The following is a 17,775-nucleotide window of genomic DNA, read 5'->3' as shown; positions in this document are numbered from 1 at the left end:
GGGGAGGCAGCAAGTTCTCCCCTCCCAAACCAGATTTATAGTTGAATTGTATAAACTAATTCAGTGATGGCGAACCTATGGCATGGGTGCCAGAGGTGGTACTCGGAGCCCTCTCTGTGGGCACGCGCACACAGAGTTCATCATGTGGGGGGCGGAAAATCACCCCACACACACACATCTAGGCTGGCCTGGGCCACTGAGCATGATCTGCAAGCACTGCGGTGAGCTGGGAGGACTTGGCTGGCTGGCCTGGTGTCTGTGCTCTGGGTGGTTGCTGCCCGGGAGCAGGGGGGCAGAGGAGGCAGAGATGCTAGAGAGGCACAGAGCGGTGCACGCGGGACTTGCTGGAGGCTAGAGCAGGCTGGCCCCTGCTCAAGTGGGTGAGGCGGAGGAAGAGGGAGCCAACTGTTTTTCTCTAAACTAAAACCTCAGCATTCAGGTTAAATTGCCGGGTTGGCACTTTGCGATAAATAAGTGGGGTTTGGGTTGCAATTTGGGCACTCGGTCTCAAAAAGGTTCGCCATCACTGAACTAATTAATGGGCTCTCAAGATAATCTTGACGAACAACCATCAGTATAAGGGAGGTCGGTTGGCACTTTCAAGCAGTCAGAGTGGCAGAAGATGAGAGTTTTAGCTGGAATTCTCCTCTAAGATGACTCCCCTCTTGGCCCAAAGCATTACCTTCTCTGTGGGTACTTTCACATATGACATTTTAAAAATGTATATCAGATAATTTAGTATGTTATTGCTATAAAAGTGCTTGTCTTACATGTATAATAAAAGTGCAGTTGTTGAGCATCAGGATGGGCTGCAGCTCCCTTTCAAATGTACATGTAGTTGCAAATCAGAATGTGTTAGGCATAACATATAATGTATCTGTAAGCCATGCGAGTGTTGTTGTTGTTTTTAAATTATGCTGAATCTAGTTTGTTTATCCTCATGTGAAATGTAGAATTCCTGCAGTGACATCCCAAGTATTTCAGTGAGAGCACCCTGTTGGGGATAGCATTGTTGATCTGCTAGAATAAAGATTTAAGTTAAACTGCTGGTAAAATCTGTTCAACGTTTTGTTGTTTCTGTATCATTTCAGTGTCCTTTCGGATTGCAGTAGTTTAAGATTTGCTGCTGGGCAACCTGCTGTGGACCTTGATGCCAGCGTTCAAAGGACACTTGAGGATACCTTAGCCACAGAGGCATATGAAAGGCGAATAAGACGCCTGGAGCAGGAAAAAATTGAACTTAGTAGAAAACTTCAAGGTATTAGAAAGGACCTTTGAGTATTTGTTGGAGTTAAACTAAATTGTGGTTTTATAAAATGGTCTTCGTATTGTGCAAGACTTGAGGTAAATTTTCTGAAGCGTCCAATGTGTTTTTCCCCAGTTTTTAAAACATGGTTTTTAAAATAATTTATGCAGATGTTGGAGCATTGGCTTAGTAAAGTTTTGGATGAACAAAATATGTTTCTGCAAGCGGATGTGGAGATAGTTCAACACCGTATAATGTCCAAAGACTATTGGAGAATTTTTCAGCTGATTATCACCGTTTATTTCTAAAATACATGTAATGAATAAAGCACTGCATGGAGTTATACTGAGACAATCTTTGTCCCCAAGCTTGCAAAATGTTTTAGAGGAAGAGGGAAATGGAGTAAGACAACTGCTAGTAGAAGGCTGGAGGGTAAAGATGGAGTGCCACACTGCAGTTCTAAGCAGAGTTCCATCTTTCTAAACCCATTGATTTCAGTGAGTTTAGAAAGATTTATGTGTGCTTAAGATTGCACTGCAAGCGTTATTTTGAAAAGGCTACCGATTAATTTTGGGAGGTTGTGAGTTCCCAATGCTAACTAGTAGCAGAAGCAAGGGACTTAAGTAATCTTAATGGGTTGATCCAGTCTCAGCAGATCCAAGAGTACAAGAGGGAATTCGAAGAAATAGGAGGGAAAAGCAGATTCAAGAATGTATTAAGACTGATGGAAGAAGATGACAGAAAAACCATTGAAGACTCTGCAAGAATGGACTATATATATTAGAGAATTATGATAACAATGAAGAATGAACTGAGAGAATAGAAAATCTTTGAAAAAGAAACAGAAATGCTTTTGGGAATGGAATGAAGAGATGACAAGAGACCAAATAAGGTTATTTGCAGTATAAGATGAAAGAAAAAGGCAAATTCTGAAAGGACATGGAAAGTGGCAGGATTGGCAAAATGAGAAAACATTTAACTAAATCATGGGTTTGGAAGGAAACAACAAACTTAACCAGTAGAATGGAAGGGGAGGGGATGGAGAGAGAGCAGCATGAAAGATAAATTAGCACCTAAGTTCTGGGTTGTGACTGATGAGAAGCCACCCAGCTAGAGATCGTGAAGAAGACAACAGGTACATTTCCAAAAGGAAGGAAAGAGAATAAATAGATAATGAGCAATTCAGTTGGAGGCTTTCTGCACAGAAGTGGTACTGGAAGCCATGGGCACATATAGCTGAACCCAGAATAGCAAGACTCTAGAGAGGTGGCATCTAAATGTCCTAAATAAAATGAATAAGAATAGCAGAGTAGAGAGAGAAGGGCTAATTGTTAATAATTTTCTGTAGAATCACGTTGTAAGACAATGTTATTAAATACATTTGCTAGTACATTTGTACATTTAATGTCACTTGAGAGCCAGTGTATGTAATATTCTGCTTTCCTATTCCTATAGCAGGAACTGTTAGATAGCTTAGTATATCTTCATAGGGTTTCCTTTGCTTTGGGGGGAAATGAAGGCTGGTTTCTCAACTTCAGGATGTGCTAATCTCTCTGGAAAGTATGAAATCCAAGCAATCTGGAGGGAGGAAAACTTGAAAAAACTTTAATAGATTCATTAAAACTTTTTTTCCTCACTAAAATGTGACAGCCATCTATTCCTTTGTCTGCTGTGCACCATCAACACTGCCTTGGGCTTCCTTTGGGAAGTACATCATAGTGGTAGAGGTCTCAAGATGTCAGATCTTGCCATGTGACACTAAAGTCTATGTGTGCTACTGAAGTCTCATGTTTCTGTTTCTGTTTTGTTTTTTATGAAAAGAGTCTACGCAGACAGTTCAAGCCCTACATTACTCAACTGTAGATGGTCCTTTAACAGCAAGCAAGGACGTGGAAATTAAAGGCTTAAAAGAAGAAATTGAAAAGCTGAAAAAGCAGGTGACTGGTAAGTCTAGTTTATTAATGTTTTGATGTGTTTTATCATAGTTTTGTTTTGAGGGAGATTCTTTTGTGAAAGAGTTGCACCAAAGGGGAATGCACCATTGTTTAGGAGAAAACACTTTTTTTAATTTAGTAGATTTCTAGCTCTTTTTTGTTCTTTGAAAGTTCTTTAACATTGGAAAATAAAAATCAGACTTTTTTGCACTTTTACGTTTTCTTTCTTTTTGTATTTTTGAGCAAGTTTCTAATTCTGTTTGTCTTCTATCAGTGTGACACTATTTGTGAATTCCTGTTGGCGGCTCCACAATCTGTGGATCAAAAAATCCACACAATGGGCGAATTAAGCTAGGATAGATAATAACAGAAGACGGTAAGCAGGGAGAGGACAGAAGAAGAAAACAGAAACTGTGGGAACATGAGTGGAGAATGAGAGCCAGTGAGGGAAACAGCAGGTGGGGCAAACAGCTGGGCAGTTGTGAGTGGAAGATCAAGAGGGTTCGTAATGGTGGGGGAAAGCACAGGGAGAGGGAATTAAATGTAGGTGTGAGGCTGGATGGATTTTGAGGAGGGGAGGCTGTGGGATCTGTGTGGTGAAAGGAGCTTCAGGAGTGAACAGTAGCAATAATCTGCAGCAAAATAGGTATTTTTATTTATGTAGGTATATTTGTGATGTATTCATATGATGCGCAGATCTCAGGCATACATTCAATAAAACCCTTGTGCCTGATTGCCACTGGCCTACTTAATGTTGTTTTTGATTCCTGTTTACTGTGTAGCATTTTTAAGGGATGAGAGGAGAAACTTGTGGTTTTGTTCTCAGGGCATTGAATAGCATAAACTAATTCTCCTCTGGCTGCAAGAAGCCATTGCAAGTGATGAGGAGACACTGCTTAAAATCCTGAATGGCCTCCATTTGCTATCTAAAGTTCTGAGGACTCTGTAAGACTTGAAAGTCACCCTCTGAGATGGCTCTTGTTCAAAACCAAAGGACTTCTAAATTTAGAAAAATGCTTACTAAGAATATTCAGGATGGGGCAGTGTGGCTGAGTAGAAATTCATGCATGTTTGGAGAAGGTGGATAGAAAGTGATTTTTTTCCCCTTGCAGAGCTTGGAATTAAGGTGGAAAGGGTCACCTAGAGAAATTGATCAGCATTAGGGTCCAGGTTGACAGAAGGAGAACTGCCTTCCACAGTGCATAATTACTTTATGTAATTTGCTGCCACGCTATGTGGTGATGGCACTGGCTTAGAAACACTGATTAGACGAATTCATGGATTTTGGTCTATAAATGGATATTGGCAATGGTAACTAAATAGGAACTTCCAGATCCAAAGTGCATGCTGCCCCTGAGCCTCCATTAGTTGCCCCTGAGCTTCCATTAACACCTACAGGACCTGGCCCAGAGACTCATGCAGAACCTTCAGTAGTCTCTGCAGGACCAGGTCCAGAGGCTCAGAGCGTGCAAACTGGGAGCCACAGACAGGTCCCAGCTCTGAGATTCCCCAGGCCCATCACACCAAAACAGGGAGACCTTGCCAGCTCTCTCACCCGCTGTATCTCCAGAGCCCTGGGAGGAACACCAGAGGAAGCTGCATGCCATTGTTCAGGAAAAAACGACGCAGCAGCAGGCCAGCAGCTCTAGGGCAAAGTCTCTGCAGGAACCAGACCAAAGTAATGCAGTTGCATGAGGCTTTGCACTGATGGGTAGGATATTTGGTATATAAGGGGTTGGAAGCCAAGCTGTATTGTGGCAGCAATGTTGTGTTTGGATATGAAAGCCACTGTTGGTATTTTTGTTGCTTGAACCCGGTTTTGGTCTTGTTTTGGACTTTGAACTTGGCTCTGATAACACCCTTTGGTACTTGGTGCTTCGATTACATTAAACTGTTGAACCAGCTGTGAGCTGCCTCAGACTCTGCTTGGCAAAGGTCTGCCTATGACAATGCCTCATAATATATTTTGTTAATCAGTAAGGAATGAGTCAGTTAAAAATTCCATAAAATGACAGCCCTGGACTCACCAAGGGCTACTTTTGCAGCCAGGTGGCTTGAAAGTGAGGAAGACGGTTCTTACTCCCTGGTGGAAGCTTATGCCAGTTGCAGTGGGGCTCAGACACCAAGGCAGGAGCCAGTCAGCATCATGCCAGTTGGGGGGCAACCCCCCCTGAACACAACAGGAGGCCCAAGGCTTCATTGAAATTTAAGGAGCCACTGCTGGGTATTGGGCCTCTCAGTCTGTGGAGGCTTCCCCACTCATTCTTCCCTTGGTTTTGTCATTTTGCTGTGATGGAACTCTTGGTGCACTGTATTCTCCATCATAGCTTTTCATAGGCAGTTTGGGCATCAGATTGGATTCAGTCTTAAGGGGAGGCTGAGCCCATGTGCCTCCCTCCCTTTGTCTGGGAACCCCCATCAGTGATCTTGGAGGTGATGAGCGTAGTTATGTGCCCAGCTCAGGGGCTGTCACCCAGCTATAGCTGTCAAGTGGTAAGGGAACCACACAATGGCTCAAGGCAAAGTGAAAACCCCAAACTTGCCATCCCGCATGGTTTTCTTCCAGCAGGCAGACTAGGTTGAGTGCTAGTGTTCTCAGTTGGCAGCTAGAGTGCTCAATGTGATGTGGTGTGGTTTCCGGGCTGTATGGCCGTGTTTTAGTAGTATTTTCTCCTGACGTTTCACCTGCATCTGTGGCTGGCATCTTCAGAGGATCTAATGGTAGTAAAGTTAGTGGAGTATATATACCTGCGGAATTTCCAGGATGGAAGAAAGAACCATTTGCCTGTTAACAAGTGTAAAAGGTGCAATTAGCAAGCTTGATTTGCATGGGTGGGATCCACTCATCTAGCATGTGAGTAACCATGAAGAAAAAGAAAAGAAAGAAGATAAACAGGAAAGAAGATAACAGCCATCCAGAGGGAAAGTGTTCTTACCATACATCAAGGGAATCACTGATTGTGGAAACTGATGAAGAAACATAACCTCCAAACAACCTACAGACCCATTAAGAAAATTCAACGAATGCTTCATTCAGCAAAGGATAAGAGGAATCCTCTAACTTCAACAGGAGTCTACCACGTACTTCGCAGCTGTGAACAAGTCTACATAGAGACCACCAAAGGCAGCACCCAGACACAAATCAAAGAACATGAAAGGCACTGCAGTCTAATTCAGCTGGAAAAATCACCAGTAGCAGAACACCTGATAAACCAAGCTGGGCACAGAATATTATTTGAAAACACAGAAATTCTGGACCACTCTGACAACCACTATGTCAGACTACACAGAGACGCCACTGAAATCCACAAGCACATGGACAATTTCAACAGAAAGGAAGAAACCATGAAAATGAACAAAATTTGGCTACCAGTACTGAATAACACTAGAATCAAGACAGTGACTAATAAACACCCCCCAGACAAAGGATGTCTCCAGGCAGTAAGCAATCAAAGGGATCAAAAGGCCAGGCTACTACAATGCAGATGCCCTCACTAATTGATTATTCTATCTTCATGGTTACTCACATGTTAAATGGGAGGATCCCACCCAACACATGCAAATCAAGCTTGCTAATTGCACCCTTTACACTTGTTAACAGGCAAATGGTTCTTTCTCTTACCCTGGACATTCCACAGGTATATATACTCCACTTGCTTTTCTACCATCAGATCCTCTGAAGATGCCAACCACAGATGCAGGCAAAACGTCAGGAGAAAATGCTACTAGAACACGGCCATACAGCCCGGAAACCACACAACACCCCAGTGAAAGCCTTTGACAATAGATTGCTCAATGCTGGATCCAGCCTCAGTGCTACTCTAACTAATCCTGAGGTGATACTCAGTAAAAATTGTGACTTATTTTCTTCCAGCAAGGTTTCTGCAATTTATTCTCTCCACACCCTCTCTGCCTTCCAGTTGTCTTTGTGAATACATGGAATGTAGCTATAAATCTTGGAAACTTGCCAATCTTTGGAGGCAGAGTTTGTTATTCTCTCTCTCTCTCTCCCTCTCTCTCTCACTCGCTCTCCCTCTGTGTAATTAAATTATTCATCCCCATCATGATTATATGTGTTGTCATGGGAGCCTGAATTCTTTTTGAATTGATATTGGTTCTTGATATTTCAGACATGAAGAGTTTGTGATCACAATTCTGATTGTAATCATATTTAAATAAACAGTGATGGAACTAAACTCCTTGTTATCTTGGCATTTTAAAGTGTGTCAGTGGTTTGGCTGCATAGTTGGAATAAAATTGGAAAATAATATCATTCTATTTGAATTTTTAAAAAATCTCTTAAAATATAGCTGTTTTTCTGGAATCACACAGTTTAACAAGAATGTGTTTTCTGTCCAAGGGAACTGTAGATGGAAAAACCTATGCTGCATAACTCTGGCATTCAAACTTTTGTTAGGATACTTATGAAAGAGTTTGTCATCTTATTTGGTTGTTTTTGTAAATCAGATCTCCAGAAACGAGGGCTTATATAGAATGTATGGCTCATATAACATTCTGTGGAGAAGCCTACTTGTTTCAAGAAATGGCTTTTAAGTTGGGATCAAAATCATTATACAAATTCACAATTTAGAGACAAGATTCTTGAAAAAAAATTTCCAGTTCTTGCAGGTTCTTGTGAAATTGGTTTTGAAATAGAAACATCTTTTTCAAGCTGCAGCTCACAGTGAATGCTTAGAAAATTAGAAGCTGATCTTATGTGCCTGTACCCTTCTACTTGACAGTAAGAAGGTGGTTTTTGATACCACTCTTGCATCCTGGAATATGCTAAAATAGGAGAAGACTAATCTTTTCAAGGGAAAATTTTCTTTTCTCTTTAAAGTTACACATTTTGAATTTCCTGCATGGTATTTTCTTATGTTAACTTGAAAATTGCTTTCATATCATCAGTATTATCTATGTGACATGATATAGAAGTTGCTATTTATAACGCCACACAGTGGAAACTATTGCATAAAGTTGAGATAGTTGCCTTGAGTAACCAGGATTCTGTTCTGTAACCAGTGGAGAAGGATGGACATAGGGTTTTAAATTATTGGAGTGGCTGGTGTCACAAAACCAAATTTCTTATTTCATTTCTAAGAGTTGCTGTCACCATTGTGTTATTTTCTCTCATTTTTCTTTGTGTGCCCCTTGCCAAGTATGTTTCAGCTCTGCCTTGTTGGTTCATCTGCTTGTTTAAAAGGAACCATGTGGGCATCTCAGAAACAAAAAGAGCTTCCACCCCACAGTGGCACCTGGAAATCCTTAATACCTAGCCTCATCGGCCCCAGGAGAACACCTCTCCTTCTGTATGCGGATGATTCTGCTCTTTTATCTAGAACTAGCAGGGCCCGGCCACGCGTTGCTGTGGCTTATTATGGTGAAATGGGAAAAGAACAGTAGCAGCAAATCCATTGCAGAGGCCAGCAGTACGTGCTCATGCAAACATGCAGCCTGATACTGTGTGATGTCAGTGCTGTGTGTGCCCACATTCCTTGGGGGCGGGGAATGGAAAGGCACCCCTCCCACATATCTAGGCTGGCTGGTCATGATCCTTTACCTGGGAGTAAGTTTGGTTGGTTGCAATGGGTGTCGCTTCTGAGGAAACCCTCTGAGGGGCACGATGCAGCCATTCAAAGTAGGCCAAGGGTTGCCAAAACGAGCGCATTCCTGAGTAATGCGTGCCTGGTTTTCTTAACTGTAACCGCAGCATTCATGGAATCTAGGGTGCCTGGCCCCTCCCTCCTGTCCCTTGCATGTCGCCCCTCACTCTCTTCCCTCCCTCACGTCTCTTCCCTTGCATGCCACCCCTCCCCCTCCTTCCCTTCCCTTTTCCTCCCCTAGGGTGGGTGGGTCATATCAAGATACTGGACCCCTTGCCTCCCCTCCCTTGCATGCCACCCCTCACTCTCTCCCCTCTCTCACTTCTCTTCCCTTGCATGCCTCCCCCTCCGTCCCTTTCCTCTCCCTCCCTCTCTTCCCTTGCATGCCACCCCTCCTTCTCCCTCCCTTCCCTGTCCCTCATGTGTATGTGTGTGAATGTGTTTCACTTCCACTCGAGTTACTGCCTATGTACTGTTTCCACTGCTCATATCTGGCCATCTGAGTGAACATTCTAAGCAGCATCAGACATTCTGGCGGGCAATAGTTACACAGGCAGGCCAGAAGCATGTCCTTCAGCATGGAGCGCCAGGAAAAAAGGCGTTTTACTGGGCCAGGTGTGAAATTTCAGGTATGTGAACATCTAAAAACACTCTCACCAGGCTGACTATAGTAGCTGGGAATTTTCAGAGGAATTGGCCCAGCAGTTACTGAGTTATACTATCATCAACAAAAACACTGTTAGCTTTTTATATATATAGACTAGATCAGGCCTAAATAAACTCCTTACACTTTTCTTATTGTTCTGTAAACAAAATGGTCTAACGATAAACTATTATAGGAACTGGAGTTTAAATGAAGTCTTTATTGGGGTGCTGTGTGGTTTCTGGGCTGTATGGCCGTGTTCTAGCAGCATTCTCTCCTGATGTTTTGCCTGCATCTGTGGCTGGCATCTTCAGAGGATCTGATAGTAGGAAAGCAAGTGGAATATATACCTGTTGGAGTATACTCCACTTGCTTTCCGACTATCAGATCCTCTGAAGATGCCAGCCACAGATGCAGGCGAAACTTCAGGAGAGAATGCTGCTAGAACACAGCTATACAGCCCAGAAACCACACAGCACCTCAGTGATTCCGACCGTGAAAGCCTTTGACAATACACTGAAATCTTTATTACTTCATTGTGCTATCCTAAGCAGTATTACAAGGGTATAAGTCTTCTTAGGATGGCACTGTAGATTACTTAAAAGGCAAATGTGATTTTTTAAAAAATAGCTAAAATATGCCAGAGAACATTTCTGGTGTAAATAACAGCAGTAATGTGTCATGTCTGAGACTCTGCTCAGCAGGAGTTTTAGGAAGTTATAACATTTTTGTCTTTCTCTAATCCTGTAAAATGATGAGTTAACATATGTTTTCAGTTGATAAGATGAAAGTTACTGTATTCTGGTATCTGAGTTAAACATGAGAAAACTTTGAGGAATCTTTAATTTAGTGAAAAAATTTAAAACAAAGAGTAGCCAGAGAAAAAAGTAGCTGACACACGAAGGGCAGATTTAATTTGGCAATCTAACTGCATATGAACTTTCTTGGACTGGTAAGTTCAGGGGAGAGCTAATTTCTGGCACTGAGCTAAATCTAACTATTAAGATTTCTAAAGGTTTTTTTTTTAAGATACAAGAATTTTACATGGTAGAGTCTAGCTGTGTATAGAATTTCCGCATTCCAATGGCTTGGGCACCAAAGGAGGTAGCTGTAAGAGTTACCCTTCTAGAACCATGTTCATTACAAGGTGGAGCATGAAATTGGCACCTAATTCACATAAGATGGGTTGTACTTAAATGCTGATAGAGACGTGGCTTTTCCTAGATTGGGGTCCAGGATCTAACTGTGCCATTGCACAAGCAGCACACACTATTGCTTCTATATGGGGGAGATGACATGATTTCACTCTCAGACAGCAGTCCTGCAGCTCACTTCCTGACAGCCCCCCCCCCCCCCCACCTAAAGATCAGCTTTTCAGGTGGTATGGAAGGCCACCAGAAACAGAGGAGGAAGAAGAGATCTGTTCCACATGCAGAGTTCTGGTCACTGTTCTTTGGGTGCAGCCATGGGTTTTCATTTTTTAAAAAGTCAATGACAGCTCTATTTAAAGATTTATTTAAAATTCCTTTTTGAAACACAAAAATATTAAACAAATACAACAGACTTGCTTTTTCCGTTCATCTTTTCAGTAATGGGTTTGTATGTTTTTGTTCTACAGTTTGTGACATACTTGGCTTGTTTTAGTTGTATCTTTACAAACATGTTTGTTTTTAAAGTGACTAACCGTTTTGTTCTGAAATAAAGGGTCTCAAAAATATATTCCTTTATGTAGTTGTAGAAACAATAAACCAAGATAAGACATAGAAATTCAAATGGTGTTAGCATTAGAAATAAACACAACCATCTGAATACAATGTTAAAATGATCAACAGGCAATTGCCTTCCAACCATTGAGTGATACAACATTTTTTGTCAGTTTCACTTAAAAATGCACTCACATGCAGGGGACCCTTCTAGTTAACTTTGTAAAACATATAACTTTCATTACTGTTTTGATAGTGTTCCCTGCCAGATATCAGAAAATCGATTTTGTATTATGTACTTCACAATATTCTATCATAAAGCAAATTAATAACCACTGGGATGTGGCCCTGCATGTTGGATTGTAAACCAGATGTAGTTTTGTAAACCAAAAGTAGTAGTCAGCTAAAGAAAAAAAGGTTTTGACAATTAAATGAACTATTAAAATCTGACAGTAATATAGCTGTGTTTGTGACATTTACTTGGAATTAAGTTTGGTTGTAATCAGTGGAGATGTTTGGTCTCCTGGTATACTCATGGCAGGTTCACTGCTTCTGTTGTCATAGTAAGCACATCTGTTTCTTGCCATTTGTTCTTTTCTTTATTTGGTTCATTTCTTATGTCTGCATGTCTGGGTTATTCAAGTCCATATTTGGTGTTTGTTGTTCTATTTTCTGTATTTGTGATCTTTCTGGGACTTCCCCTTAAAAAGAAACACAAAACCAGTGTAAACACTTAGCCAGGCATTAGAGATAGTTGCTTCTCTTATATGTTTTCTTTTCTGGAAATCCATGAGACTGAAGTTGTGCATCAGTAATTAAAAATGCAGTATAAGGATCTTACCACTGTACATTTCAAGTTACTGTTCATTTTGATCCTTTTCTATGCAATTCATTGTGCATCAGCATAGCTATTGGGGAGTGAAGCCTGAATATGCTGTTTTTCCAGCCAGTGTAACATCTGAAATATAGTAACCTCCTCATCTTTTAATTGAGTAAGATAAAAGAGATAATTGCATTGATAATGTATTCCTAGAACTTCCATCAAAATCCATTTTGCAACATAATAGTTTGAGACGCTAAGGACTGCCCTTTATTTTTAGCATAGATTTTTCAGATCAGACACATGTCACCATTCTGCTGAGACAGGTGCTCCCATGGGCACTTAGAAAACATGGTAAATAACTAGGGCAGATATCCGTACATGCTAGGCTTTGAAGTGTAACAGTGGCAAGATGATCTATAGTGGTAGGGAAGGAAGAAGACGTGAAACAAAGTAATATGATGAACATAAGATTTTGATGTGTGCAGATAATGCCGTGTAGCCATAAATTATACAACATGTTTTAAAAGTTCTCATTTGTCAGGGTGGACCACTGGCAAGATGCATTCTTGTAATCAGTATTCAGCTATTTATATACAGGTTGTGGAAGGCCAAATGACCTCTCTGGGAGGCCAACCATTCCTCTCCAATGGCCAGATCGAGCCCACGTGCTTTCAGTTGGTAAATCTATTGCACAGTATTCAACAAGTTTGATATTTTACCCTGTGACATTTAGCAATTTTCTTTGTAGATTCTGGACAACTTGAGCAGCAACTTGAAGAGGCCAGTTCTACAAGACGAGAATTAGAAGATGCTGCTCGTCAAATCAAAATGTTTGAGAAGCAAATTAAAGCATTAAAACAAGAAAAGGATGATCTTAATAAGGTAAAGTATATTTCAGCTGTGCTTTTTAAGAACAGTTGCATCTATTTCAGTTGTAGAACACTTCAACTCAGATAAGAGCAGTCTTAATATAGTTATATAGTGATAACTACAATAGGGTCAGTATAGTCATTTTAACATGTAGGTAAAGTTCATGCTTCATTTGATCTACAACCCATTTGTTTGTCTTTTTGGTGATCTACAGTATCCACAAAACTCTCCTCCAACATCACATTTCAAAGGAATCAATTTTCTTCCTGTTAGTTTTCTTCATGTTCCAACTTGTACATCTATTGGAATTTAAATTGAGCATTCCCCTCTGTAGGCCATTGTTTTGTTTTCCATATTTGTTAGCATATTCTTGTTAAGATTTTGATAAAATCTGTATTTATGGCTTGGAATAGCTGAACTGATATATCAGCTGGTATTTGCTCCTGGTGATTTGTTTCTCCCAATTGCTCTCAGTGCAGCTTTCACTTCAGATTCTAAAACTGAAGTTTCTTTTCAAAAAGATTTTTCTTGGAAGGAATCTGTCATCCTTTCATGTCTTCTGCATAGATCTTCAGTGTACTGTTCTCATCTTTTCTTTATTTTGTGCTGTTCAGTTTCAAAATTTCCATGTTGATCTTGCAGTATGCCTAACCATGCTTTGAATTTCCATTCTTTAAAAAAATTATTTCCACCTTAGGGAATAATGTTGTATGTATAAGCAGTCTTGGTAAAATTACCATGAAAATCTGTTGCAATAATATTTTGAGTCATCTGGCTACTTCGTGTATTCATTTGATTAGTTGCACATAATGAAAGATTTGTCTTGAGCTATAGGTTGGACCATGATTTATTGAAATCCAGATTTGATTTATGCGGTTCCACTAGTTGGAATGAAGCTGAAATATTAACATTTTCACCTAGTAACTGACATAGCTACATGATTCTACAAATTTAGAATATGTCATGCTTTGTGTTAATTACAGGATATGATTGAGTCTAGCGAAAGATTGAAGACCCAAACCAAAGAGCTGAAAGACGCACATAGTCAACGGAAGCTGGCCATGCAGGAATTTTCTGAAATGAATGAGCGACTGACTGACTTGCATTCACAGAAACAGAAACTTACCCGTCAAGTCAGAGATAAAGAGGAAGAGATGGAAGTGGTGATGCAGAAGGTGGAAAGCTTGAGGCAAGAGCTACGCAAAACAGAAAGAATGAAAAAGGAAGTATGTTACTTTTGGGATGGTGACTGCAGGAAAGAGTTTGCTCAAAATAAAGCTTACTTCCCAGGTTTTAAAAAAAATAAGTTGACAAGTTGTAGTAATAGGTGAATAATGAACTCTTCCTGTATATGTTCACAGTGCTTTGACAAACTATTGGTTTATGTCCAAAACATTGCATTTTTCAGATGAGTACTTCTAAACACTGTAAAATATCTGAGTAATGATTCAGTGTTCTTAATATTCTTTTGGAAAATGCATAAACAAACTGGGAACTGCTCTAATACTAAAGCTGAGTATCTATATTTGAACAATGGAGGGAAGATAACAAATTGAATAATTGTGTTTCAGAATGTGGGCTGCTTTTATTCCGCTTGATGAAAAAAATGAACAAAATAAAACCAGGAGTACGGAATTCCTCTTCTCTGCTATAATTAGTAGATAATATAACAGCTTGTATCCAATGAGAACTACAAAAGCAGTGAAGGTCATGGAATGGGCCTTTCCCACTTTCTCTTCCATTTTTATCCCAAACACTGTCCTTGGGTTGAGGGAAATCCGAGAAAAAATGTTGGGCACAGTGTGGAGATTTGCACTGAGAAGGAAAAACCAGGAGAAATCATACACTTCTGTGCTGGTAGAAGTGGGAACCAGCCACTTAAGCCTAAATTTATTTGCATGCATAATTATTTATATTGGATGTAATCAGTATTTTAATATGAACAATTATATTGGCAGTGATTAACGTTGATATTTTTCTACTAGAATGCCTAACAATCGTCAACAAAAATTCTGGTTTCCCTATGCTCTGCTAGTAAACACTTAGTGAAGATTGTTATATAGTGGCATTCTAAAACTTCTGTGTGCCAGAAACTGGAGGCTAATAACAGGATTATTTAAGATCCTTAGAATGCAGTTCTAAGGATTATTTACTTGTTAGTAAGTCCCTTTGCAGTTGGTGGAACTTATTTACCCATAAATGTGTTTAGAATTGATGTTAATTGTCCTTGGCTTCTGCCTATTCATTTAAAACAACTCTTTGAGGCATAGTTTTGCAATACTTGGATTGTTTCTTTGATACACTGTCAAAGAAGGATAAAATGGAAAGGAATGGTTACTGTTTTCAAAATTATTTTTGTAGCTGGAAGTTCACGCTGAAGCTGCATCTGCTGAGGCATCCAAGGACAGGAAATTGCGTGAACGAAGTGAACAGTACTCTAAGCAGCTGGAAAACGAGTTAGAAGGACTAAAGGTTAGTCTTTGTTAACATCAGCACTTTGTAGTTGCTGCCTGTCAGAGTCTGTCAGAAAGAAAAGGGGTATACAAGTTTATATATCATTTTCTCTAGAGAAAAAATGAACTTTTTCATACAACTATGGATTTATAGCCATTGCCCTGAACATCCAGTATATCACCCAATCTCCCCTTGATAGCCCAAGACTTCTTACCTTATAGCATCAAAGGCAATCTTAGATATTTCTGATCACAGGGAGGTGGTTACATACCCGCAGCTATAAAGCTGTTCAGGACCAAATCCCTTGCCCAACTCACCTATGGTACTCAGTTGGTGTTCATTCACGATTTTTTGCCTTTAGAGAGAGTGCTATCTAGCTTCCTTAGGACCTTATTCAATACTCCCCAAATGTACGGCCAATGTCATTTTAAGACAAGAAGCTGGGATATTTAAGGTTGAAATGCAGGCATGGAGATGGACAATAAACGCTTGGCTAAATAATCATTCAAAACCTGCATGAATGATAATTCAAAACCTGTTACTATCCCAGTTCTTGTCGGCTATGCACTGTCCATCTTGGTGTCCTGGGATAATTCAAAAGCTTAGGCTGATCAGGCTGGATCCTATGCAGTTATTGGAGCTTGGTTGGTGTAAAGCCAAGTCCCTGATTTTTCAGAGTCTTTGTGACATTGAAATGCAGTCTGAAATTGCTCTCCTCCCTTCTTACATAGATCTTTGAAATCTTGGGAAGGTACTTCTTCTGCTCCCTATTTATCCTCTGTTATCCTGCCTAAATGTCACTGGGCCTTTCCAGATGCTTTTCCCTTGGCTGTTCTATCTGGAAGATTTCATAATATACTGCTTGAGTTGTGTCATTGCATCTGCAGTACAAGGGATATAGAAACAATCATACATATTCTTCTCCATTGTGAATTATACATTAAGGAAAGGAAATAACTAATTTCCCTCCGTTAAATCGGTTTACACAAACTTGCACAACCACACACATCTGTTATTCACCAAAGTTTTACTTGAGGATAAGGATCCTAGTATCTCCTATGCTGTGGTGAAATTCATTTGCAAATATTTGCAAATAAAAAATAAAATATTTGCAAATAAAAAATAAAGTCTTGTGATAAACAAGAAGGCAAGTGTCTTATTAAGGATCATATTTATTTTATGGTGCTGTTTCTGCACTAAGTAAACATTGTAATTAATCTGACAAATTTAATCTGTATGTAGTGGCTATGTGCTTTCCATTTTTATGAGGTATATTTATACTGCTGGTCTAGGACAGTATTAATTAAATTTGATTTTTTGAGTGTAGAATAATGTAAGGCATTGAATGCATTAATAATTTGGCATTTTAAAATTTTTTGTAAACGTCTTGTAGAATGGAATGCTAAAATTGCAGGAGAAGGCAATAAACTGTGCCAGGACGTGGAATGTGTAAGCAGTCGGTTTTCTTGTGTTTCTAGTTTAATGTTGATTTGGGGAGGGGGGGAGCTGGCGTGTGCCTCTGTATTTTCACAATTAGAGGCAGTAAACCTGTGAATACCAGTGCTAGAAGGCAACATGGGATGAAGACCTCTGTGCTCTGTTGTTGGCCCTCCAAAAGGCCATGATGTAAGCACTACATGGGACATAATGCTACAGACTTGACCCGGATCACTTTCCCTAAATCCTAAAGTAGAAGGTTCGCTTTGTATGTATTTGTTACATAAGTGCTTCCATATTATATTTAGCACATACATGTTTAGCTACCACAAGTTACTCCAAGGTAGAACAAAACAACCTTGTTTTCATAGCTCATTAAAATTAATTCAGAAACAACCCTTTTTTGCAGCAGAAGCAAATTGGTCGTGCTCCAGGGATGAGCAGCATAGAACATCAACAAGAGATCACCAAATTAAAGTCTGATTTGGAAAAAAAGAGTGTTTTTTATGAAGAGGAACTATCCAAACGAGAAGCGATACATTGCAATGAAATAAAAAACCTGAAGAAAGAACTGCGTGATGCCGAGAGCCAACAGCTTTCTCTTAAAAAAGAGATCTTGATCTTGAAAGACAAGTTAGAAAAGACAAGGAGAGAAAGGTATGCATAACTTGAGTTTTTTGCCCGTACTTTTCATACCCATTATGACCTGGATTCCAGATTAGGTTTGTTTGCCAAATGCAGCCCCTGTTGAATAGACAGAGCCTGGTAATATCCAGGTTACAGTACTGTAAAGCATCATACATAAAACGACCTTTGAAGGCTAAAAACTTTAGCTGGTTCAGAATGCAGCAGCCATATGGTTAAGAGGATTTGCTGATTGGAGCATGTCTTACTGATGCTCAGATATATTCACTAGCTTCTGAGTTCTTTCTGGGCACCGTTTGAAGTGCTTTTTTTGTTTTTTAAAGACCCTATAGAGCAGTGGTGGCGAACCTATAGCACTCCAGATTTTCATGGACTACAATTCCCATCAGCCCCTGCCAGCATGGCCAATTGACCATG

The 17,775-nt window shown here is 40.0% G+C and overlaps 1 protein-coding gene across 7 annotated transcripts in view; it reads left to right on the top strand.

Moving 5' to 3' along the window:
• The window catches only part of CDC42BPA (CDC42 binding protein kinase alpha), a 201,204-nt gene that overhangs the window by 114,101 nt on the left and 69,328 nt on the right, over positions 1-17,775 (top strand). For 6 of the 7 annotated variants that reach the window (XM_048509047.1, XM_048508957.1, XM_048508725.1 and 3 more), the window contains exons 10-15: positions 1,092-1,258; positions 3,068-3,190; positions 12,701-12,834; positions 13,806-14,048; positions 15,184-15,294; positions 17,123-17,370. In XM_048509047.1, coding sequence (XP_048365004.1) covers positions 1,092-1,258; positions 3,068-3,190; positions 12,701-12,834; positions 13,806-14,048; positions 15,184-15,294; positions 17,123-17,370 — 1,026 coding nt within the window. The remainder of the gene's footprint in view (positions 1-1,091; positions 1,259-3,067; positions 3,191-12,700; positions 12,835-13,805; positions 14,049-15,183; positions 15,295-17,122; positions 17,371-17,775) is intronic. The other variant, XM_048508656.1, reaches the window with a different exon arrangement.

Source organism: Sphaerodactylus townsendi, linkage group LG01 (genome assembly GCF_021028975.2).
Source record: "Sphaerodactylus townsendi isolate TG3544 linkage group LG01, MPM_Stown_v2.3, whole genome shotgun sequence".
In the NCBI taxonomy this organism is placed as follows: Eukaryota; Metazoa; Chordata; class Lepidosauria; order Squamata; family Sphaerodactylidae; genus Sphaerodactylus; species Sphaerodactylus townsendi.
Note: the sequence above shows the minus strand (reverse complement) of the source record. Positions and strands in the feature narration are given on the sequence as shown.